The 26,419-nt window shown below is 41.5% G+C and overlaps 1 protein-coding gene across 3 annotated transcripts in view; it reads right to left on the bottom strand.

Annotated features, from left to right (window-relative positions):
• The window catches only part of NCAM2 (neural cell adhesion molecule 2), a 240,759-nt gene extending 223,269 nt beyond the window's left edge, over positions 1-17,490 (bottom strand). The window contains exon 1 of one of the 3 annotated variants that reach the window (XM_072138586.1): positions 17,032-17,490. In XM_072138586.1, the coding sequence (XP_071994687.1) occupies positions 17,032-17,083 (52 nt within the window). In that variant the 5' untranslated portion in view covers positions 17,084-17,490. The remainder of the gene's footprint in view (positions 1-17,031) is intronic. The other 2 variants (XM_072138588.1, XM_072138587.1) reach the window with 2 other exon arrangements.
• Between the last annotated feature and the right edge of the window lie 8,929 nt (positions 17,491-26,419).

The raw sequence follows: 26,419 nt of genomic DNA, 5'->3' as shown, positions 1-26,419 counted from the left end.
ATTCTAAGCTATATTCTTATTGGCCACCCGGAAGGACTTAAGGACAGATGCCATCCCTTAATAATTACATGACCTGAGGTGGCCATCTGAGGACACCTTCTACAGACCTTTGTATACATAGATAGGGAAAAGTGGAAAATATATAGGGACTAAGGCCTCTGGGCTTAGATATGCGAACAGGATAGTGAGATAGACACTATGGTGCATATTTATCATACGCTGGCACTCGTGCACCAGCGTATGATAGCCCCACTGCTGCATATTCGCAGCAGGATACATCAAGAGGCTTCCGCATATGAAAAGTTGCCGGCAGCAGCAAGTGCGCAGGTGCGGGGACAGTAATGCCCCGCGCCGGCCCACTCCCGGCCGGCCACACCCTCCGCTCAGCCGGGCCGCGCCCCCCTTCATGCCCCACTGGGATTGGGGCAAATAATCGCAAGTGCTAGCAATAAGTGCTGACGTGGCGCAGAGGTCCTGATAAATATGCCCCTATAACTATATTTATATCCATTACTTCTACATGGTATTCTACTGACTATAGGCTGGATTCATGACTGGTAATGATCTACAATAAAAGGCTATGTTTGCAAGGACTTGTTTTATAGGTGATTTTTTTTTATCTTGGTGCACCCCCATCCCTCTTAGAACTTCTGGGGGCGCCCACTCTGCCAAGAGCAAGGCTGTCTTCCCTCTATAAAAGCACAATCGTCATTTGCAGCTAAACAAGGTAGTAGCTAGCCACCATTTTGAAAGTCTGAGGCAACCAACACATATATTCAATTATAATCGACTATGTTGTAAAATGGGTCAACGATTCATCTATTAAGGTGTCATCAATATTAATAAAGTACTAAAAATGATCTTAAAGAATATTACTCTGCAGGCGTGTGGAGACTTACAGCCATTGATGCTCCACTGGGCGAATCTGGGAAATATGTAGGTACATTTTCCTGGATGGCACAAGGAAAGCATTGCCTCATAGCTACCTTGTAAGGCAGCCCTCTTTACATTGAGCATGACTTTCAGGAAGCCTTATGACATGATGCGGGATTAAAGCCAAACTAGTACATCTATTCCAGAAGAAACAGACTCCCACGGTACACAAAGCACGGTTTCAGTGTCTTTGCATCTCCTCAGTACAGTATAGGAAACTGGTTTAGCTGAGTGAGAGGCTTCCGACTAGGTCAGTGTAGTAAGATATCTGTTCTCTATGGACTAGATATACTGGTTTGGCTTTTATCCCGCATCATGTCATAAGGCCTTCTGAAAAAGTCATGAAAGGTAATGTTTTCCTTATCCCATCCTGGAAAACTTATTTACATATTTTTCCTTGCAGATCCCCTCACCCCCATATTCAGAGATTCAACATATGTCAACAAGGAAATGTGACTTTAGCAGCCATTGATTAGCCACAATAGTGACTGTACATGGTTGAAATCTGTACTTGTCCTCCCCAACAATTTACAGTATTGTTGATTCCAAAAATGTGAATGCCCAATAGAATTTCCATGTTAAGGAACTCTGTCCCTAAGGCAACTAAACCTTTAAATGTCAACCCTATAAGATGAAACATAACTTTTATTACAGAACCATAATTATTTATTTAAAGCTCAAATGCCTGGGAGCGGTACCAATGGTTGTAGAAGATAAGCCCCTCGGCGACCGGGAGGCTCGACAGCCACTCAGCGTGTCATGGGATGTGTTGGACGCTGCAATTGGATGGCTCAGTAGGGTACCGCCCCTTATAGGTGGGGCTTTTTAAATAAATGGCCGGCGTGATCGTGTGGCACTTATGGCCACTACAGTGCCGGTGATGCAGGCAGATGACTGTGACTACCAGACTTAAGTAATCTGCGGTGGTCATGGTGCCTGTCCTGCTGCGTGTATGCCAAAGTCCATACGTTAATATGCCTCTGCTGATGTATCAGTCATAAGGGCTGGTGCAGAAATGTGTCAGGCAGGGAACAATATTTATTTAGGCACGTTGGTGGGCGGCTATAAACCATTAGTGCCCTCTCCTGTTTAGATGTTTTTGATGTTTTTGAGCGAAAGTGTGTAGTGTTGCTCCAAGGAGATTTTAACTGTGAAGCGAGTCTAGTGGAAATGAAACGGCTGTTTATTAGCCCATTTTTTAAATTAAGTATTGAATAATAAAATTCACTATTTTAAACGTTCTTATCAGGTAGATTTTCCTTTTCGAAGCTCAAATGCTAAAATATTCTAAAGGGCACCCATAATATTAACGAATTATTGACTATAGAGCACCCATGACATGTTTCATTGGAGGACCAATGTCACCAGGGGCTTCTAGTTGGGGGAGGAGCTACATTTGGTATACATACATTCTGGGGATTTCCAAACAATAGCTAGACCAATCAGACTTCCTAAAAGAGGCAACAAGAATTCAATCCCCCACGGTGTAGACTCCCAATCAGTGGAGAGGGCATCATCACCATGTGACCAATTACTAAGAGCCACAACTAAATCCCAAGTTGCACCCCATGTCATCATTCTATATTTACAGAGAACGGTGTTGGAATTATTTCATGATTGGATTGTTTAGATGAGTTTTTATTTTCATGGCATCTGAAGCAATTTCTCAAAAATCTCCTGGATTATAGTGCCGGATCATAGACAAAAAGCTGTCAGCGACTGAAGAAATGAAAATGACAGACTCCAAACTTCAACTGTGAACTGATACAACAATAATATAATATAAAAGTAAAATAGGAAAAATTAAAAATAATGCAATTAAATGAATAATTAAATAATACAAAAACTAATTATACTAAATACCCTGTGATTTATTACAGCTTCGACCATAATAACATTTTATCGATGCCACAGCCTTCCTAGTTACTATTAGACTTGGCGTCGGGCCATCCGCACATTATCTCCCGTTCCTCCCCTAATCCTATGGTTCAGGATGTTCATCTCTATAAACAGAGATCGGAATGATTCATCCTGATAGTAATTAAAACAGTTTTGCTCATGCAGTTTTTTCTTCTCCTTATGTCTTTCTGAAAAGCATAAAAATAGCTCCTGTGTTTTAGAGGTAGGTAGTGATGTATCATCTATAATTTACAGTAACAATGATAGATCTCTACTATTGTATCATTTGGTTACTATCTTGTTTGTATGCTCTTTTATGTTGTGTACATTATCATGTTATATAAAAAATCTGATGTCTTATGATATATAATAATATTTTGTTCAGCAGAGACCCAATTGGATCTCTCCCCCATCACGAATATGTAAATAATCATAGAATAGACAATAAAAATAAGAATCGGGAAACTATGGCAGCAAATGACTGGTGAGAATAACTGGTGGCTCACGGGGGTCAATGACTTTCCAATACTATGACTAACAGATGTCTATTTAGGGAGAGAGTGAGGTTTTAAGATCTGCCAAAATAAAGAACATTAAATGGCCAGCCCTGAAAACAGAAAACAATTCCCTTCTGTCGGCCATTGGACAATACACAAGAATTATTTCAATTAAACTAATAGAGGATGATGTCACTAGCATCTCTCATAGAGTTAGCGCCAGACATGACCTAAATCTCTGCTTATTATGGACAATTGGTGATTTCACTAGATAATACAGGCTGTCATCCAGAGAATAGAAAAACTCACTGGGGTCCCAAGCAAAAGGAGAAAAGAGATTTAGATCCTCCTGCTCTATAACACACTACTTGCAGATAAAAAAACATGTACAATCTAAAAAAACTCCTCCTGCTCAATAACATGCTAATTGTAAATTGGTCACTTTGTATGATCAACTTTGTACCTCCTGCTCTGCTCCATAATATACTGTCTGTAGGAAGGACACTATGTACAATCTCAACAGCTCCTTCTGCTCTATAACATGCTAATTGCAGATTAGACACCATGTACAATCAGCTTTGTTCCTCCTGCTCTAAGTGCAATCTGCTCAGCACGTTATTTACTGAGCTCATCTTGCTCTATAACATACTACTTGCAAATAGGACACTGTACACTATGCTAGAACACTATGGGTCATATTTATCAGGGCTCGCTCTTGAAACCTGGCGTACATGCCCTGGAATTGCACCTATTTTCCCTGAAGCCTCCTTATATATCCAACGGGTTCCAGAGGGTGGGAGCACCATAATACGCTGGTCCTGCTCCTCCTGTTCTATAACTTGCTGCCTGCAGCTAGGACACTTTATATAATTTACTCAGCTCATCTTGCTCTATAAAATACTGCTTGCAAATAAGGACTCAGTCAGAGATCGCGATAACGCCTCTACAAGCGTCTATGACGCTTGTAGAGGCTGATTTACCCCTCCAAAAAAACGCCAAGCGTATAAATACGCTTGGTGGTTATCTGCAGGCTGGGTGCTTGGCTGCCGGCGCTTGCTGCCCAGGATCGCAGCTCACGCCCGCAACGCTCGGCAACACCCACAATATAGTGCCGCCCCTCCTCTCCTGCCGAGGTATCTTGCGGCTCCGATGGAAAGTCATGTGACCGGAGCACAGGTCACATGACGTTCTACATCGGCCGCGGGCTGAAGCAGTCAGTAGCTCCGCCCAACCCCCCCCCACCATGGCCGAGTGCGATCGTGCACACAGAGCTATGAACAAGATTGGGCTGTCTATGTGACAGACCAATCTTGTAGCCAGAGCAGCCCCTGTATACAGTGAGGCTGCAGGGAAGGTGCTATATGCATCCTCCCTGCATGACTCTGTATACAGATCACTGATAACAGTGATCCAATAGACTGTTACCATTAGGTCACTGTTATCTGTGATCTATATAGTCTAGTTTAGACACATGCGACCTTGTAAAAAAAAAAAAAAAAAAGTAATTAAAAAAACCCAAAAAAATGACATTTAAAGTAAAAATTAAACAGTTTAAAAAAAGCGTTATGCCCCAAATCCCCCCCCCCCTTAAAAAAAAAAATTAAATAAGTTTAGCGGTGTCAGGCATCAGTCAGGTCTATGGGGGAGGGGGTCCTGGGGGTGGAGTGTCTGCGGCCAGCGTCAGCTCTGGCCCGCTCTGTGGGTGGGGTCTGGGGCTCAGCTTCAGCCCTGGCCCGCTCTGTGGGTGGTGGTGGGGGTCTGGGGCCAGCGTCAGCTCTGGCCCACTTTATGGGTGGAGGGGTCTTGGGCTGCGTCAGCTCTGGCCCTCTCTGTGGGTGGGGTCTGGGGCGCAGCGTCAGCCTTGGGCAACTCTGTGGGTGGTTGGGGGTCTGGGGTCGGCGTCGGCCCCAAATAGTACTATAATTGTCCCAAGAAGCTACAAAAGCAGGGGCTGTAACAAATTTTCTTCTATAAGTAGACATCTATAATAATAATAATCTTTATTTATATAGCGCCATACCGTAGCGCTTTACAAATCATAGGGGACATATACAAATAGAATAAGACGGTACAGGGTAAAAACATAGGGGCAGATTTATCAAGCTGTCTGAAAGTCAGAATATGTCTAGTTGCCCACGGCAACCAATCACAGCTCAGCTTTCATTTTACCAGTGCTCATGAATATTTTAAAGGAGAGCTGTGATTTGTTGCTATGGGCAACTAGAAATATTCTGACTTTCAGACAGCTTAATAAATCCGCCCCATAGACTTTTGTTCCATATAACTATTAACACTATATACGGCTAGGAGTTATATATTTGTATTACTGAAAATTTCATACTCCTCCTCGGCTGAGATTACTCCTCAAAAATGGTGAGAGGAGTATTATTACCCTTCTGGAAAAATGTTAGTGCGACCTCTGGACTCAGTACTTTCTGCTAAGCTTCCCTTGACTTGTGTGAGCGTCCCACAGACACACACAACATTGATTACATACAAAAACCTACTCATTATTGGAGCTGTTGGAATTCCAGACCATAGGAGTAAGATGGTGGGGGCCCGGGGGTGCGTGCCCCGGGAGCCTTCCCTATAAAACAGCCCTATATATAACACACTGAATTTATCTGCATAACAAGTTCCATTTATGTATCTGCTGATTATTCAAGTGGTAATTGCTTTGAAAGCAGAAGTAACCAGGGACATTTCGGAAGGAATTTTAGTTGGAACATTGTCAACTATTATCTATCTTCCAATACTGTATATAGAGCACTAAGTACATATTACTATGCACATTACCTAAGACACCAGACCACAGTCAATCAGAACAATAGAGCTCTTAATACTCTACTCTTAATACTCTACTGTATACACCTGGAAACTGTAAGATTGTCTAATAAATGATGACTTTTTAATAGACATATTTTAATATTTTATTGGAAAATGAGTTAGTGAATCAAAAGTTCAATCGGTTTACCCTGTATATTTTCTGTTTTATCCTGAAAGATATTGTATAATACATGGGACCATATCGAGCTATAAGGGAATATTGACAGCTAGAAAGAACTACAAAGTAAAACATGAAAAGAAATGACAACAGACAGGAAAAGAAAATAAGATGTTCAGTTTCCCTGACATATTGACCTCAACTGTAGAATACAGTGTCGATAGCAATGTTATTCAAAGTACAGAAATACTGCGTTCTCACCAACCATAAGAACAGAGAAGAATAAATCACACACAAACAAAGTCTTCTACTATGTGTAACTGGACTTCAAGCCAATGGTGTCACTTGAAGCCCATGAACCCTAAATAAAAGAAACTCCATGCCACTCAATGGGAAGGTTTTCATGACTAGCAAATTGATTTCTTAAAGGAAATCTACCACTTAGAAAAGAGTCAATATAAACCAATTGCACTGACATTTAGCTATTGCCCCCCTGATGCCGGCAATTATTCCTTATCCATAAAACCTTGTAATTTCTTCAGAAAGGGGCTTTTGATTTATGGCAAATTGGAACCGTTTACTCTTGTGCGCATCACACAGGGTGCTTGGCACTCCTCCGCTTCTATCCCACCCCCTCTCTCCGATTCATTAGTTACTGAAAGCCAGTGACATCACTCGGGTCCTTCGATGAACAACCGTGCAGGGCATGTACCACCTGAGGAACGAGTGGTTGCACATTGAGGAAGCCGATTTTGCATCTGTCGCGCCTCGTCTCTTTAGGTCCAGGGTACCGAGCAGGAACCAGGGGCCACCACAAGACTCCTTGAAAAAGGGGAAACGAAAGGACTTGTATGGAAATGTTCATGACGCTAGTCAGGATAATATTTGCTGACTTGGGCCCTAGGAGTTAGGTGTTATGGGTCAGCGTGTTGTTATGAACCCTTCCCGACTACGGCTGACTCCCAGGGGATGGATGGAGGAGGAGGTGTATAACACTTGCCTTGCGATGATGGCAGCACCAAATAAACACTTGCACACTTTGACTCGAACTTGAACTGTAGGGATGCAGGCCACCTTTGTGAGCTATCCTCCTCAATATGATTCTCCACGTGCTTCTCACTGGTTTCTCAGCTGCACTGCACTTTGTTTCTTACCAGCACAACCTCTGATTGCTGTGCTGCTTAGCTCCTCTGAGCTCCTCTGAGACTCAGGCTCTCCTTCCTGTCTCCTCTAAGACATGCTGCTTCAGACTCCTTCTGAACACAGTCACTGCGGCCAAACACTCTGACTGCTCACTCCTTCTTTCTAACTCTGACTCTTAACTCCTCCCTTCTTCTTCCCATAATCCTTTACTGCTCTCTCACCTTGGTAGGCCGGCCCCTTTCTTTATGAAACAGATAACAATTAAAGGTATATACACAGTACATTACCATTGCTGTAGGACCCAACATTTTACACAAAGTGGAGGGTGCTACACATGCGCAGGTGTTGCCATGTGGCGGTTGACGTCACTGGCTCTCAAGAACTGCTGAATCCGAAAGAGATGGCGGGATAGAATGGTAGAGAGACAGAAGCAGAGCTTTCAGAAACGTTAGTGAGAGGGGGCAGGATAGAAGCGCAGATCACAGGAACTGCTGAGAGAGGGGGTGGGATAGAAGCAGATCTCTCAGGAATATCAGTGAGAGGGGGCGGGATAGAAGTTGAGCTTTCAGGAATTTCAGTGAGAGGGAACAGGATAGGGTCGGAGCTTTTCAGGAACTGCTGAATCTGAAAGAGGGGTCGAGATAGAAGCGGAGCACTGAGGAATTGCCAAAAGAGGGGGTGGGATAGAAGCGGAGCTATGAGGAACTGCTGAAAGAGAAAGCCGGATATTATGAGCCCAGTGCTATTTTGCATAAAAAGGCGATTTTTGAAGAAATTAGGTTTATAGATAATAAAGAGAGGTGCCTACATCAGAATACCTACAGCTAAATGTAAGTGTGCTTGATTTACATTGAGCTTTTCTAAGTAGTAGATTTCCTTTAAGCCTTGTTCACATGAATGGAAGAGTTGTAATAATTTCAGCAATGAATAAAGATGTGTGCGCATTTACGCTGAATTTATTAAGGGCTCCAATTTCTCGAAAATACAAATTCAATACATTATCACAACATAAATTGCCAGCAAGCCCTCAACAGGCTGTAGAGAACATCACAACCTTACACATGTCTACATGCTCAAAGCCTTATGTCTCTACAAAAAGATTTGCCTTAAAGGGGTGTTTCCATTTCAGCAAATAAATAATGCTGTTTGTGTATTGAAAAGTTATACAATTTTCCAATATCATTTCTGGATTAATTCCTTTCGGTTTTCTAGATCTCTGCTTGCTGTCATCCAACAGGAAACTTCAATGTTTACTTCTTGTGAATGATAACTGCTCCATGGTCATGTGATGTCACACAGGTGCACGGAACAGTATATCGCACAGCTCTGATTACTGTAACATGCACCTGTGTGACATCACATGACCGTTTTTTATCCACCACTGGAAGTAAACAATGAAGCTTCCTATAGAATGACAAGTAGCAGAGATCTAGAAAACGGTGAGATATTGATACAGAAAGTATATTGGAAATTTGTAGGATACTTAGAGATTAAAGATCGTCGTGGATTAGAAATCCATCAACAAGGTTGTGGTATGGACATCTCATGGTCCACTGGTATTTTGGAAATCTATCAAAATATTAAAGGAAATCTACATCATGATAAACCATGGATGCTTATTCATACATCTTCTTATATTTGTTATCCATGACCTCCTTCCTGTAAAAATTTATTTTTATAATGTTTATGAGCCTGAGAGGCTCCTGGGGGTGTTACTAGAGCCCCCCTGTGCTGCAGCTTTGCATGCTATTAGACTGCCTCCCTTGCACCCTACTTCCTCAGCACTTCCCTACTTCCTATGCAGCAGCTCATAATGGGAGTGGTGAAGTGCTCATTGCTCACTGACACAACGGGGCTCTGGTAACGCCTCCCAGGAGCCCTTCAGCATAATTTCAAAAGTAGATATTAGAAAGCAGGAGGCCTTGGATAACAAATATAAGAAGATTACCACAGTCACGATGCCTGGATCTAGGAGTAATGTCCTTTGGTTTATTTCCTTTGAGATACAAGAGGCATTTATTACAGGATTGAACCTTCTAATAAATTAGTCACATTTTACATGGGAGCAGAGGAGATGAAGACTAGTTTAGGAGACATCCGTCTTAATAAATCTCCCCCATTTCCTCTCTTCTGTTGACGGATCCATCAAGAGTCGTTGCAGGGAGCATGACACCCCCCACGCGGCTCTTCTGAATTACTCAGTATACAAAGGGAGCGTTTTGTGTAAAAATACTGGAAAATGGAATTACAATTTATGTCATCAAATATTATGGAAGTGAAGGCTTTTCAAAAGCAAATCTTACACTATGACACTAGAAAGGAAACATATACAATATCACTGGAATCCTCAGATGTATAATACACCTCATATGTAAAAGATACATTATGCTGCACATGTATTTCATATTTCTGGAGACTTTCATGTATTTATATATTACATGATTGTAGATCCTTAGAACATTAGATTTTATTCAGAGGAAAACCCTGGGGATGAGGTCTAAAATAATCAGGTTTCCCCAAATTGTAAATATTATGAGAAATGTATCAAATTATGATTTTAATAAAAAAAGAAAATCAAAATAATTGACAACTACTTTGCATCAATCTTCCCTATTTGAGGTGGAGCTTATTCGTCACATAACTGTAGGTGTCATTTTTTACTTAGAGGGTTTATGATCTATTATACAAAAATTCTGCAAAAATGTGGCTTATTTACTAAGGGTCCGTGGATTGCACTTTCGTCGGGTTTTCCAATGTTTTCGGGATTTGCACTGCTGGGACAGGTATTTAATTGGGGATTGTGTCGTAACTGCGCTGCTTTCATGCAACGGAAATCGGGGGATGGGCCGTTGGACTGAGCGCAGGATTTAACTTTCAGATTGTGTCGCAAGTTCAAGCACTTACATGCACCAGGAACAAGATGGTGAACTCCGGCAGACCTGAGCGGGGAAGAGACACATGCAGGATATCAGGTGCACGATCTTAGTGAATTGTGGCACAGTGCATTATCGTCGGAACAATGAACTTTGGGTGATCTCTTCGGACAGGTAAGTAAATGTGCCCCATAGTGTCTCAGATCAAGGAGAACAACTAGACTTTGCTACTATGTAGAAACCATACTATAATCACAGCTATAAAAAACATTATAAGAGATTTCACACAATGTAACCATAATCTATTGGACAAGTTTTTGTGTATAACAAGAGATTTACTCGAAAATTGTTCATAAGATTCCACCGGTGTTAATGGAAATATGTGATGTAAATGTAGCGAAGATTTCTTAGTAGGACTTAGTAGACGTTACAAAAGCCGTGTGACAATGTGATCCAGTTCTTGAGAATCCATAGTACTTGCAAGCTCTACTTATTTCTGCATTGAAGCTACACAGATGATACATTCAGTCAACTTAAAGGAGTATTCTAGGATTTCTTATCCTTAACCTTAAAGGGAAATTGTCACCAGATTTCACCCCATTAAACTACAAACTCCCTCAGGTACGGTATGAAATGTCTTTTTTTAGAATCCCCTCTTTTATGTGAAATCTCACCCATTTACCTATAAAAAATTTCATGTGAAAATAAGCAGAGAAGAGTCATATTTTCAATACTCTATCTAGAAATATGACTTTGTTGTCATATTAAAGACAAGAATCTTATCTTTTATATGGCATTAGGGTTGTGGTTCTGTGATAGAGGCAGGTAAATAAATTGGCACTAACTTGATCTTTATCTACATTAAACTGCCTGTATCTCCGATTCTGTAGCTCACAGAGCAACAAGCCTGATGGAGTAAAGATGGGGTTGACTGAAGTGACACTATTAGAGATGAACAGAGTCAAAACTCACTTAAAGGGTATAGATTCCACAACACAACCCGGACATATTGCGGGAGAAACAGTCTATCCCCTAGCAATTGGCAAGGAATGCCCCAATCCTTCTAATTCCTTTCCAATCATAGCCAGGGCTAGTTGCTAAGGGCGGCAATCTTCCGGATTGGCAGTTCGCCTGGCAATATGTCCAGGTCGCCATATCTGACCCCGAAAAACGGGTCCAGAGTCAATTGAAGATAACACATGCTCATTGTTCCGTGTATTGCAGTACCCGGATAGTTCTGGGGCTTTAGGCGAAAAACATGTAAACAAAAGAAGGGTTGCAAAAATATTTGGACACCTTTATTTGTGTTTCGGCTTAGCCCATTACAGTCATATTAATTGGAGGGGAAGGGGGGAGGGGAATCAATCCCAGACGCACCCGCTATACATTGTTCAGACTTGTGTTTGGTGAACAATGGAGAAACTTTTGGGATGTTGTGGTATCCTCCAAAGTCGGTGAGGATGTAAGGTATCACCTATCTTTGATTTAATACCTTTAAACATTTAATAGTAGAATAAGCTTAACGGATAACAACTCAATTTCTAACACAGATTTAGTGTCCATGTAGCTGTCATTCCTCGTGACAATCCTGCCATTCATTTCCTAGCAGAGACAGAGACATCTGTAGTCTATTCAGATCCATCATAAGCTTTACCTTGCAACATTTTTCCCTAAAAATCACACTTTTCAGTCTGGTTGCTGTTACATTTGATTTCTAATCACATCAGTGTGTAGGGGACCATCATGTTTCCACATCATGGGAGATACAATGTCTATAGAATGGGGGATGGACAATGGCTGCCACATTGTATCCACTCACAATCATTGCTGGGCATTGATTTCTTCTATCTAATGTAATTTACCCTTTGCTATACATCACAATCAATGTATCATGATTAATGACATTATACTATGTAGCCATAGTCTTACACTACATATACTGTAGTACTACAAATAGTAGAATATAGACTTAATATTCCATCTCTAGATGTCACTACACAGGACAACTGGTATTGACAAAGTAGGTATCAGAATATATTTGCACAAATTAGACATAACATATATGAAAAAGCTACCCAACTAGAAATATATACATCTACGTGAGCCAGAGCGCAGACGGTATCTGTACAAGGAGTGTACGGCGGAGGACACTTTTGGGTTAGATTCTAAAGGAATAACAATGAAGTAAGGAGAGAAATCATAAATATGAAAGACCTGGTTAAAACGATTACACACGGTCCCCTACTTAAGAACACCCCTAGTTACAAACGGACCTCTGGATGTTGGTAATTTACTGTACTTTAACCTTAGGCTACAATAATCAGCTATAACAGTTATCACAGGTGTCTGTAATGAAGCTTTATTGTTAATCCTGGTTCTTATGACAACCCAACATTTTTAAAATCCAATTGTCAAGGAGGCAAAAAAAATGGCTGGAGCTTCAATTCTAAAATATACAGTTCCAACTTACATACAAATTCAACTTAAGAACAAACCTACAGAACCTATCTTGTACGTAACCTGGGGACTGCCTGTATATCAGAGAACATTTTATACTGGGGGTGTCAGATTACAATATGACACTGTTGCAACATTGACAACACTGAGGTTGCTGATTGGCTACTGGGGTCAAGTGATGTTGGGTAGGATAGGTAAACAAATCCTGGCCAGCAGAACATATAGGGTGGCACAGGAACCCATAGGTTTTTTTCTTATGTTTTCTTATTTCAGAACACAAAAAATATTAAAATTAGACAACATCTTTAATAGGAAGAGGATTTTGTTTTAAAATTCTCATTGATTATTCACCTAGAAAGGAAAACATCTTCATCAGAATACCAGAGAAATCTTTATACTGTTGCAAATCAACCATATTGTCTAGGGTAGTGCATTCCTGAGAACTGGTGCAGGACAGGAAAAGTCTAACAGGAATAGGAGTGAGTGTTTTAGATTACAATATAACACTATTATGTAACACAGGCAACACAATTCCGCTAAGACTGGTGATTGGCTGCTGAGGTCATGTGACAGATAAGTTCAGAGAACTGGTGCAGCACAGGAAAAGTCTACAGTTAACAGGAGAGAGAGTTACAGATTACAATATAACACTATTATGTAACACAGACAACCCAAAGGCCACTGAGGCTGGTGATTGGCTGCTGGGGTCATGTGACAGATAGTCCAGAGAACATTTTATACATTAGATGTTGCAAATTATCCATATTGTGTAGGGAAGTGCATTCCAGATAACTGGTGCAACACAGGAAAAGTCTAAGAGGAAAAGGATTAGGAGTTTCAGATTACCATGTGACAGCTTATGATTGGCTTCTGGGGTCATGTGATGTTGGGTCAGATGGGTAAACAAATCCAGGCCAGAAGAACATGCCGGATGGCACTGAAACCCACAGGTGAACTAAATAGCCTTAGTAACTTCTTAAAAAATAGGTTTTCTATTAAGCATCCTCTTCAATTATTCATTTACTTTGGAAAACCCTCTTTTATTGCCCTAAAAGGCATCAGATTACTGACTGATTTCAATAAAAGACAGTGTAGTTCCTAATTCCACCTGTAGAGGTGCTGCATAGGACACTTGTGACCATGTTCTTCTGCTGATTCCATCGTCATCATCTTATCCATGGGAACCCTACTGCTACAAAGGGATTGTCCTAAGCAGAGGACCCCTTTAACCAGTTGATTCCCATGTTTCTTTCTCTATCACGGAAGAAGAAATACTATCATATTATCATATTTGGATGAGAATTCATGACAGGGCTGTGGCCATTACTTCTTCCTATAGATACAAACTGCAATAATATAGATTATAATCAGCAGGATTTCTGTGCACTGCTACAATCCCATCAGAATTCGAGAATTTATGTCTAAAGCAATAAACCAGAATGGAAACATTTTCGCAAGAACTGATCAACCTCTACAAGACCTGCATTACTATTGTCTATGTAGAATATAAAGTCACCAGGAAGGGGGTGATGCTGTAAGGGATTGAATGGCCATTGGAATTGGGAAATATTTAGTAAAATGTTGTTTATTATAAATCCCTATAATAATATTATAATCAGGAACCAGTATTACAGATAATAGGGGTCAAAGTCATGGATGCAACATGATGGATAAGTGACATGTTGGATGCATTAACAATTAACATGGCAGCAGGGAGGGGGCTCAATATCCTTGGGGTCCTGGGTGTAAATCTTTGGTATTCTAGTGGGCTAATCCCTCAAACTCCAATAACATACAACAAAGTCAATGCATGTTGAGTCAGTAGACCAAAGGAATCAGCTCTGGTGGGTTTTGGAGATTACAGGTCCCATTGGGGACAGGGACTGATCCTTGTGGTGATGGAACGTGCTGGGACTATAGCATATAGAATATAGGCAACAGGTGTATAAGTGGCTGCAATAATAATCACATAAATGAATAAATGATAAACACAATGATAATCAAGAGGACAATGATGATGGGGACAATGATTATGACAATGATGATGATGATGATGATGAGCAGGGGGAGGGGGCTAATGTTAATGCTGCTGCTTCATGATAATGATTATAATGTATAGATATTGTTTTATGCCAAGGGAAAGTATTGTATGGAAAAAGCTTTACTGTAGCAGGAAAATATAGGAGTAAAAAATGAAATGATCTGTCTACCTGTCTAGAACATGTGCCAAACAGATGCTGGATCACAGGACAAATCTGACTAATTATAATGTTCTGTCTACCTAGAACACGTGTGATCTAGAACATGTGCCAAACAGGATCACAGGACGAATCTGACTATTTATAATGTTCTGTCTACCTAGAACACGCGTGATCTAGAACATGTGCCAAACAGGATCACAGGACGAATCTGACTATTTATAATTTATTTATAGAAAATATTAGTGATCATAATAATAATAATAATAAAAATACAAAACAATAACCAATAAAACAATAATATTACTGATAAAGATAACCATGATCAAAATTTCAACAACAACCATATCATTATTTTCAATTTTTTTATGTTACTGTATCATTATTTTATCCAACGTTCCAATAAACCATTATGTTGTCTTGATGATAATTGTATAGATGGACAAATGAGCAAAAAAATTTTCAATTTTTAAAGACTATCATGTTGCTATTTATCCTGGAAGTTCACCAGATATTACATTTCCTGTCCATAAAAAAAAACCTAAAGAAATCTGATCCAAAACGCTTTGCATTGCTCTCATTATAAAAAAGCCACAACCTTGATACATATTATGCATTATTTTTTTTATTATTTTTTCCCGCCTGTCCATGAGTGACATGAGTCTCCTGGTTGTTTGCCACCAGTGTGATCTCACTTCCCTCTGCCTTCACCCAAACTATCGCCTTGATCTTTTTTTACGCCCAGTGCACAATCAATGGTCTTAAAGGTTCTTCTCATGACTCCCTACTGTCTCATTAATGGAGCAGGAGCCTCCTGGCTGAGTAAACACAAGCATCTGATGGCTCCACAACCTGCATGAGATCCCCGCTATGCTAATATCAGGCAGCCCTGTAGTGCTGACATGTTATCTCTGAAGACTGGAGCTATGACCATAGGATCCAGAGCTGACCATTAAAAGTCCAGCACATTTGTTTTCACATTCACATTCCTCTGAAATATTCATGGATCAGGTTCTAACATCTCATTACGCCTGCAAGTTCTGCTTCCATAAAACACTAATTGGTTTCTAAGCCCCTTCCTCAGGCGGCTGCCAAAGACAGGTGACCACTGCAGACTCGCCTTGTGGATGTGGTCACATTTACCCGAGTTTTATTCTATTTTATATTGTGTTTTAGGCTTCTTTTATATATTCTGCAACAGAACACATAGCAGGACAGTAGATCTATAGGTAAGGTCTTAGAAGAAATCTCAGTTAAGTAGTTAATGAGAAGCGATTATATTAGAGAATAGGTCCCCTATGGGACGATACTCCGCATAGGATCATGACATGGGCTTCAACGCTCGCCCTCTCTTGTATGAAGCAATGAAAGATTCATGTCCAAAATGTCAGGAATGATAGAAGACAGTCTTGGAGTGTGTCAAAGCTTATCCTAACACATAGTTGAATCAACTAGAAAAACTCAGATGTGAACTCCAAACATAGAGCTCTAGCTCCCCCTGCTGCCTCCAAACCAGAACACCAAAACCTTCCTCCAACCACCACCACCTCCCCATTAACATGCAGAACTTGATGTTTTGGTGACTTGATAATTACAACCTCAGCTTTCCAGCCTCTTAGCATGAGAAAACAACTTCAATTGGGTTTAGAATCACTTATCGGCGCCTGCATCTGCATTGGTGGATGAGCCTTATGGAAAAGGGGTGAAGCGGAGGTGTCGTAAATTTAACAAATTTATATTTTTTTTTTGGAAGTGGCAAATGACAATATTGGGGAGAGAAATTGCAAAATAATAAATATTGCAGGTATGGGCTATGCAGGGAGCTGGGAGCTATGCAGGGGGCAAGTGGGGAATTGATTTGACTTGGGGGTATAATATTAGATAAGAGGGGGGTATAATATTAGATGAGGGCAGGTGGATATTTCTATGTGATGCATATATATGTGACACTCCTTATAGATAGATATATAGACAGGTAGATACATAGGTAAGGATATAATAACACACTGCAATCCTATGCCAGACGTCTATGACTTAGTAATACACCTAAAGGATGGGGTTAGGTGATGAATGGCAGTGCCTCCTACCTTGCCCACTGCTGACAAGTAATCCAAGCAGGTAGAAATAATAGAGTTTCATGTTCAGGAGGTTCCAGTGCTGGACAGCTCCTTAGTTTCCAGCTGTTAGTTATGTAGGGTGCTCCTGTGGAAAAGCTGGGTGCTGCCTGCTCCTCTTGTTGCATACAGATGGAGTAGAGCCTGGTACACACAGTCCTCAGCAGCAGCAGCAGCGGTAGTAGTGCAGTAGCTTCAGTCCTAGCAAAGTGATGAGCAGCAATCAGACTGCAGCTCTATATCAGCCACAAGGCGGCCAAGGTGTTCATCCGCATGAAGCGCGTCACCCTCTCCCGGCGCACGGATTCGTCCGCGCTGCAGCCTCGGGCAATGCAAGGAGACGGGTGACAAGTAGCGGGTGATGGAGCCGGTGTGTGCGGCAGTGCAGGGGCTGAGGGATCTGCTGCAGCTGCTCTGTACCGAGCTACACTGCGGGCTGACTGCTGGGCTCCGGGGCTCCCGCCTTCCTGCTGCAGACCCTCCTCTCATACATGACACCAGCAAAGTTACTCAAAGTTGGGAGGCAGAAGCCTGAGGTTGTGTCATGGGAGACATGAGGCTCCTGGAAATGGATGGAGGGACGCAGTGAGCTAAAACGCAGATGGAAACGTGAAAAAAAACCCAGAGAAACTGAAAAACATTGCAAAAATATACATTCTAAAAGATCTCCTCCTCCATATCATTCACTGGACAATTCACTGGCCTCAGCAGTTAGGTGCACAGTTGCTGAGTCCAGTGATAAGACTTATGGTGCCATCCAGTGTGATAGTGATAGACAGCAGAGAAGCTTAAAAACATTGCAAAAAAGATACATTCAAAAAGATTGTTTCCGAATATCATTCACTTAATCACTGGACCAATCACTGGCCTCAGCAGTTAGGTGCACAGTTGCTGAGTCCAGTGGCAGGACTCATGGTGCCCTCCAATCTGATAGTGATAGAGAGAAGATAACCTTAAAAACATTGCAAAAACATATATTCTAAAGGATTCCTCATAGACTGTAAGCTCTTGTGTCACTCCCTCATCCTCATAGATTGTAAGCTCTTGTGTCACCCCCTAATCCTCATAGACTGTAAGCTCTTGTGTCACCCCCTCATCCTCATAGACTGTAAGCTCTTGTGTCACCCCCTCATCCTCATAGACTGTAAGCTCTTGTGTCACCCCCTCATCCTCATAGACTGTAAGCTCTTGTGTCACCTCCTCCTCCCCATAGACTGTAAGCTCTTGTGTCACCCCCTCATCCTCATAGACTGTAAGCTCTTGTGTCACCCTCTCATCCTCATAGACTGTAAGCTCTTGTGTCACCCCCTTATCCTCATAGACTGTAATCTCTTGTGTCACCTCCTCCTCCCCATAGACTGTAAGCTCTTGTGTCCCCCTCATCCTCATAGACTGTAAGCTCTTGTGTCCCCCTCATCCTCATAGACTGTAAGCCCTTGTGTCACCCCCTCATCCTCATAGACTGTAAGCTCTTGTGAGCAGGGCTCTCACTCCTATTGTTCCATATGACTGTTTGTACTCTGTAATGTAGTATTATATTTATATATGTCTCCTAAGATTTGAAAACCGCTACCGAATATGATGGCGCTATGTAAATAAAGATTATTATTATTATCTCCTCCTCCATATCATTCACTTGATCACTGGACCATTCATTGGCCTCAGCAGCTAGGTGCATAGTTGCTGAGTCCAGTGGCAAGACTCATCGTGCCCTCCAGTCTGATAGTGATAGAGAGAAGATAACCATAAACATACATTCTAAAAGATCTCCTTCTCCATGGCATCTCCTCCATAACATTCATTTGATCACTGGCCTCAGCAGTAAGGTGCACAGTTGTTGAGTCCAGTGGCAGGACTCATGGTGCCCTCCAGGCTGATATTGATAGAGAACAGATAACCTTAAAAATATTGCAAAAAAGATACTTTCTAAAGATTCTCCTCCTCCATGTCATTCGCTGGATCACTGGACCAATCACTGGCCTCAGCAGTTTGGTGCACGGTTGCTGAGTCCAGTGACAGAACAGGTGATCTCCAGTCTGATTGTGATAGAGAACAGAAAACCTTAAAAACATTAGGGAACAAATAAAAACGATACATTCTATAAGTTCTCCTCCTCCATTCCATTCACTTGATCACTGAACAGGCAGCTCATGATATTTTCCTTTTTTCCTCCATAACATTCACTAAATCATTGAACCAATCACTGGCCTCAGCAGTTAGGTGCACAGTTGCTGAGTCCAGTTGTAAGACTTATGGTGCCCTCCAGTCTAATGATAGGATTTGCAGGTAATACAACAGAAGAGCGAGGTTTATGGTCATAAAGTTCTCACATTAATAAGCTGTAATTTCAGACTGAGCCAGAAGACAAGAGTGGCGCTATTTCTGATTTAATCTTTCCTGCAACCCAACAATTTGCCATTTCATAATAAACAAATTATGCAAATGAGCTTCTTGGTGCACCAGCTCGCATGTGCACCTGTTTTCTTTATTCCATTGAGCCTTTTGGTGCAGACGGGGAGGGTTCATACTGCAGCTGCACCCAACTATGTCCAATAAGTGATGGAAATTATAGAGAGGAGAAATCAGCTTTAAAATAACTGATGTTCTCATGTGCCTGTTATTTCTCTTAGAAATTCTGTGAATACATTGACAATTGGGTGTTACTAGTGGGCAGGGGGGATTATACAGAAACATTCTGACCCTGCCCAGTGAATGCTGAAAGAGTGACCTTGTATAAGGACACACCCCTTTGACAAAAAGAAACTTAAACTCCGTTTGTAAATGCATTCTTACATTTCCCAGCAGAATAACAGAGGAATTAATGAAATATTTCTTGTTGTGAAATATAATTGTATACTGGGTAAATGAAGATGTCATGGATAGACCTATTTATTTAGCTTGGGTTGTTTCTGGAAGGTGGTGGTGGGGATGTTAAATATTTTTGTAGTTTGTCCCAAGCAACTGAATATGGGGCATGAAGGTCATCTGCATCTGGCATGTGTGTGTAATGATACTGCATCCAAAAGAAAAAAAGTGGGGCTCATTAATTCCAAAAAAATAGCGCCACCCTTATCTTCAGGTTTCTCCTGATATTGCAGAATTACCTTGAATAAGGGGAGGGGGATTTATCATTTCTTGTATCCAAGCTCTCCATACCATCTAGAAAAAAGTTGTAATTCTCCCTACGCAACCCTTAAAGGGAACCTGTCACCAGGAGACCCATTTTTAGCACTCCCCCAGTCCCCACAGAGCATAGTACATACACTGCCAAAGTGTTTTTGTATAAAAAATAGGTTTTACAGAAAAAAGATATGTCATATAGAACCTTTCAATATCATGTGCTGTGTGACTTGGCACTTGTCACCTGGGAGTGGCTTTAAGGCAGCAGTCCCCCCACCCTTGGGAAACCGCTCCTCCATGTGTCCATTTCATATAAATGAAAACAACCATCACTTGGCTTAGCGACGCCCCCTGCTCCTCTACAGCCAATCCCGATTGATGGGAGTTATGCATTTATTTGAAAAGGACATATAGAGGAGCGGTTTCCCAAGGATGGGGGGGGGGACTGCTCCTCTATAGCCACTCCCAGGTGACAAGTGCCTAGTCACCAAGCACAGGATATTGAAAGGTTCTATATGACATATCTTTTTTTCTGTAAAACCTATTTTTTATACAAAAACACTTTGGCAGTGTATGTACTATGCTCTATGGGGACTGTGGGAGTGCTAAAAATGGGTCTCCTGGTGACAGGTTCCCTTTAAGCCAAGTGGGTGGGGAGGGGACCTGGTGGGACGCGTCAGTTGACACATCAACTATAAGCCTGCACCAGGATTCTGGTGTAGAATGAAGCCATCGGGTTGTGAAGCTGTCGGACAATCTGACTGATTTGGACTGAGCGCGGGATTTAAGTTTCAAATTTTGTCGCAAGACAATGAACTCACATACTCCATGAAGAAGAGGGTGAACTCCGGCGGACCTGAGCGGGGAAGAGACACATGCAGGATATCGGGCGCACGATCTTAGTGAATCGCGGCACGGTGCATTGTACACGGACAATGCACTTTCTGTAACTCCTCGGACAGGTAAGTAAATGTGTCCCAGTGTGTTACAGCTTTATGACAACGACGCTCATAGCTACAAAAATCCTTTCAGACACTCAACGACTCCGGCTATTAACTTAAACACTACGACTCCAGTATGAGACATTTTAACACTGAAAATATAAGTTTCTTATTACTAATGCCCAGAAATCCGAATAAAATCTCCCCAAAATGTATTATCGGATAAAACCAGTTACATATATGAATGAAGGGATAGCACAGAGACAGGACCAGGCTGGGGGAGGGAATGAATGATGGGAATACAGACCCCTCTATACATGGAGGGACTATGACAAGCAGCTGGAATGCAACGAGAAGATTTTTTTTGTAACATTTATGCTAAACCGACAACAATGTGAACATTATCTGCTTTCCCGCTCTAGTGCCGGCCTGGTGACTGCCGGGAGACTAGGAGCTGCATCTTTCATTAGGAACAGCCCAGAGGCAGAAGAACAGAAGAGTCTTGTGATCAGACACATGTATACACTGTTACATTGTACATTCTACATCTCTATACTCGCTTATAGGAGAGGTATAATGAGGTGTGATATGGGGTGGCACATGGTAGGTGCTGCTTGGGTTGTATTGATGTTGGCATTGGATGGGTAAACTGGATATCAAATTCTAACAGGAAAGGATTTACAGACACTTGTCCATATACAATCATAATATAAGGAATACTACATGCACAGCCGTGAATAGGGTTAGTTATTTGCTCTGTATCTAAATGGGTCTATGCCCTGGGAGTTTGGCAAGGAGACTCCTCCTGACTATACTTATTACTATCATAACAGCTCAATGACAGCACGTGTCAGGGATCACATGATGGGCTTTATCCTGTATGGGTGTCCGCATTGTATACTTGCCTGGTCCGGTATAGACGAGATGAGATTAGTATTGTAGCTAAGCAGTACTAAGGAAGTATTTATTATCCCTTTTAACATATTTCTTTGCTCAAAATATTAGAAAATAAGAGAAGTAATTATGTGCTGTGCAAATATAGTGTTGACATACAGTAGGTGTAGCACACACAGGATAATAGTAGTAGTACTGTGCTGCTCCCATATATACAAGATAGGAGTAGCATTACTGTGCTGTGCCCATATATACAGGATAGGAGTAGTAGTACTGTGCTGCTCCCATATATACAAGATAGGAGTAGCATTACTGTGCTGTGCCCATATATACAGGATAGGAGTAGCAGTACTGTGCTGTGCCCATATATACAGGATAAGAGTAGTAGTACTGTGCTGCTCCCATATATACAAGATAGGAGTAGTAGTGCGGTGTCCATATATATGAGTAGTAGTATTGTGCTCATAGGATAGGAGTAGTAGTACTGTGCTGTGCCCATATATACAGGATAAGAGTAGTAGTACTGTGCTGCTCCCATATATACAAGATAGGAGTAGCATTACTGTGCTGTGCCCATATATACAGGATAGGAGTAGTAGTACTGTGCTGCTCCCATATATACAAGATAGGAGTAGCATTACTGTGCTGTGCCCATATATACAGGAAAGGAGTAGTAGTACTGTGCTGTGCCCATATATACAGGATAGGAGTAGTAGTACTGTGCTGCTTCCATATATACAAGATAGGAGTAGTAGTACTGTGCTGTGCCCATATATACAGGATAGGAGTAGTAGTACTGTGCTGCTTCCATATATACAAGATAGGAGTAGTAGTACTGTGCTGTGCCCATATATACAGGATAGGAGTAGTAGTACTGTGCTGTGCCCATATATACAGGATAGGAGTAGTAGTACTGTGCTGCTCCCATATATACAAGATAGGAGTAGTAGTACTGTGCTGTGCTCATATATACAGGATAGGAGAAGTAGTACTGTGCTGCTCCCATATATACAAGATAGGAGTAGTAGTGCTGTGCTGTGCCCATATATACAGGATAGGAGTAGTAGTACTGTGCTCTGCCCATATATACAGGATAGGAGTAGCATTACTGTGCTGTGCCCATATATACAGGATAGGAGTAGTAGTACTGTGCTGTGCCCATATATACAGGATAGGAGTAGTAGTACTGTGCTGTGTACATATATACAATATAGGAGTAGTAGTACTGTGCTGTGTACATATATACAGGATAGGAGTAGTAGTGCGGTGTCCATATATATGAGTAGTAGTATTGTGCTCATACATACAGGATAGGAGTAGTAGTACTGTGCTGTGCCCATATATACAGGATAAGAGTAGTTGTACTGTGCTGTACCCATATATACAGGATAGGAGTAGTAGTACTGTGATGTGCCCATATATACAGGATAGGAGTAGTAGTACTGTGTTGTGCCCATATATACAGGATAAGAGTAGTAGTACTGTGCTGCTCCCATATATACAGGATAAGAGTAGTAGTACTGTGCTGTGCCCATATATACAGGATAAGAGTAGTTGAACTGTGCTGTACCCATATATACATGATAGGAGTAGTAGTACTGTGCTGTGCCCATATATACAGGATAAGAGTAGTTGTACTGTGCTGTACCCATATATACACGATAGGAGTAGTAGTACTATGCTGTGTCCATATATACAGGATAGGAGTAGTTGTACTGTGCTGTGCCCATATATACAGGATAAGAGTAGTAGTACTGCGCTGTGCCCATATATACAGGATAGGAGTAGTAGTACTGTGCTGTGCCCATATATACAGGATAGGAGTAGTAGTACTGTGCTGTGCCCATATGTACAGGATAGGAGTAGTAGTACTGTGCTGTGCCCATATGTACAGGAGTAGTACTACCTAGCTGTGTTAAAACTGTATATGCTGTATATTTGTTGTGTGTGTGCCCATACTTTTTATACAGGTGTGCCCCTACACTGTGGATGCAGTCGAATGGGTATTGGCAAGGAGCCCTTGGTGCCATAGAACCTAATACATCCTTTGCCCTATGATTTAAATGGCCTTGCCCTGACTCATCACAAGAACAGGTGACATCTTTTTTCTTAGCATCAGGGCTAAAATGCATCTTGTTTCTATATCCAGTGTTAACAGGGTGGCTGGAAGCAGCCAAGCACAGTATCTCTGGCCCTCTCATAGAGAATGAACGGACTAATGCATAACCTGCAGCCTCATCAATTTGGTTTTCTGTGCCTTTCTTAAAGCTGATGATACCTGCTCATATACCCAATGCCTTCTCTTTACTTTCACCACTGTTTTTTACCATATATTACATTGCTTGTGAACTGTAAATCCCTTGTATTTGGTTTTTCACATCCTAAACTTGCTTCTCTACAATGAATTTTTAACACAGCAGGCAGACTTGGTTTTCAGTCCAGTCCCCAGTCTGTGCCAGACACTGCACTAGTTGCTAATTTACCGCAAAAGTGGTAAGTAACCACCCTCATCCACACAGCTCTGCAGAGTGCTGCACTTCCCTACCTATTCTCTCTTATGTCATTCTATCCCCCATCGCACACTCTCTGTCTGCCAGCAATTAATTTTTTTTCTAATCTGAACCTCCCACTACAGGACTTCTCCCGAGCTGCACCAATAATCTGGAATTCCCTACCCTGGACTATCAGACTAAAGCTTTAATTGTGCTCTAAAAGCCCATCTCTTTCACATTTCCTAACCTCATCCCACTTGTAAAACGACTACTGTTTACATTCCTCCTCTAGGTCCATGCACTTTGGGGCTTATTTACTAAGGGTCCGCGGGTTCTCATTCGAATTTAACAGGGACATGCGTAACACGTGATTGAATTGTGGCGCAGCTGCGCTGCTTCCATGCACCAGAAATGGGGGGTCGTGCTATCGGACGATCCGACTGATCCGGGATTTAACTTTCAAATTTTGTCGCGAGACAATGCACTTTCATGCACCAGGAAGAAGATGGTGAACTCTGTCGGACCTGAGCGGGGAAGTGACACATGCAGGATATCGGGCGCACAATCTCAGTGAATCGCGGCACAGTGCATGATTGTCACACAATGCACTTTCGGGAACTTCGGCGGACAGGTAAGTAAATGTGCCTCATTGTGTCTTTACATGTAGATGACAGCTGGTGTGAATGGTATACAGATGATATAAGGAACCATTGTAGAAGCCCTTTTACTTTCTGTGTCCCCATTTTTGCTAATTGATTGTTAGCTCTTGCAGGTACAGTCTTTATTCATATTGAGTCTATATTATTTCTCTGTAATGTCTTATTTTATTTGTATATATTCCCCCATCATCTGTAAACCATATGATGGCGCTTTTATATATGAATAACCATATTTCATTGCTATGATTATTATTAGGACTATTATTTATTATGACATATTTTTCATAAAAGTCACCTTATCCAGCAATGCTCGGATCACAAGTCCCTGGAGTTTCTCATAGGGATCCAAAGCCAAGGGCAAAGTTGTAACCATAGGAGGGCTATGAAGATCATCCAAGAGCCAATATAAATATCAAATTATTCCTTCTTCTTAATGGTGTGATTTCTGGCTATTAGAGATCCGGAGCTTAAGAACTGCATTAGGAAGAGGTAATATTTTGACTTGGATCGCAGGTTTTTGATGAATGTGCCTTCTGTCAGGCTATCACGTTAGTCACAGTCATCCTACTTCTCATTCAGCTCACACTTCTGTGTATTATCCAGAAAGAATTTAAAGAAGGAGAGTTTGCTGTGCGTTCTCCTAGCATCCTCGCTCTTTTTTTGTCTTTCTACCTTGCAATTGCAAACAACTGCAAGTCAGAGAATGAAAGGGAAAAAATCTATGGGAAAAATATAAAATCTGCCAGTCCGTTTATACTGAATGAGAGCGTCTTCTCTATGTAAGGACACTTGAGCAGTGCAGATTGGGAGAATTCGAAGGGTAAACAGAATTATGTGCCGGCCAAAAATAGATTTTGTTGCTGAAAATCCGGAGTGAAAGACTCTTAAAAGAGAGTGAGCGGCTTGATATCACTGCAGTAAATAATCTGCAGTATGAGTCCAGCCAACAGCATAGCAGCACAAGTCTTAGACAGCAGGTTGTATGGACGGATACATTGTTGCCAGGTTATTTACACTATTTTATGTCAACATAGTTATTATTAAAGGGGATGTGTAGTGCTTGAGGTTGTTAGGGCATGTGGAGGTTGGACATCTACTGGAGCGCCACTCACATTGTGCCGCTTTTGCTCTGGTGGATCTATGGAAAACACCACCTGAACCAAGAATATTGGATCTGGATTCAATCTAACAAGTGGTTTGGAGTAAAGTGACAACTCTTTGAAGTTCTATGATGATAATGGGAGTCAAACAAAGT

Source organism: Engystomops pustulosus, chromosome 2 (assembly GCF_040894005.1).
Source record: "Engystomops pustulosus chromosome 2, aEngPut4.maternal, whole genome shotgun sequence".
NCBI classification, from domain to species: domain Eukaryota; kingdom Metazoa; phylum Chordata; class Amphibia; order Anura; family Leptodactylidae; genus Engystomops; species Engystomops pustulosus.
The sequence above is the reverse complement of the archived record's forward strand: the minus strand, read 5'-3'. Positions and strand labels throughout refer to the sequence as shown.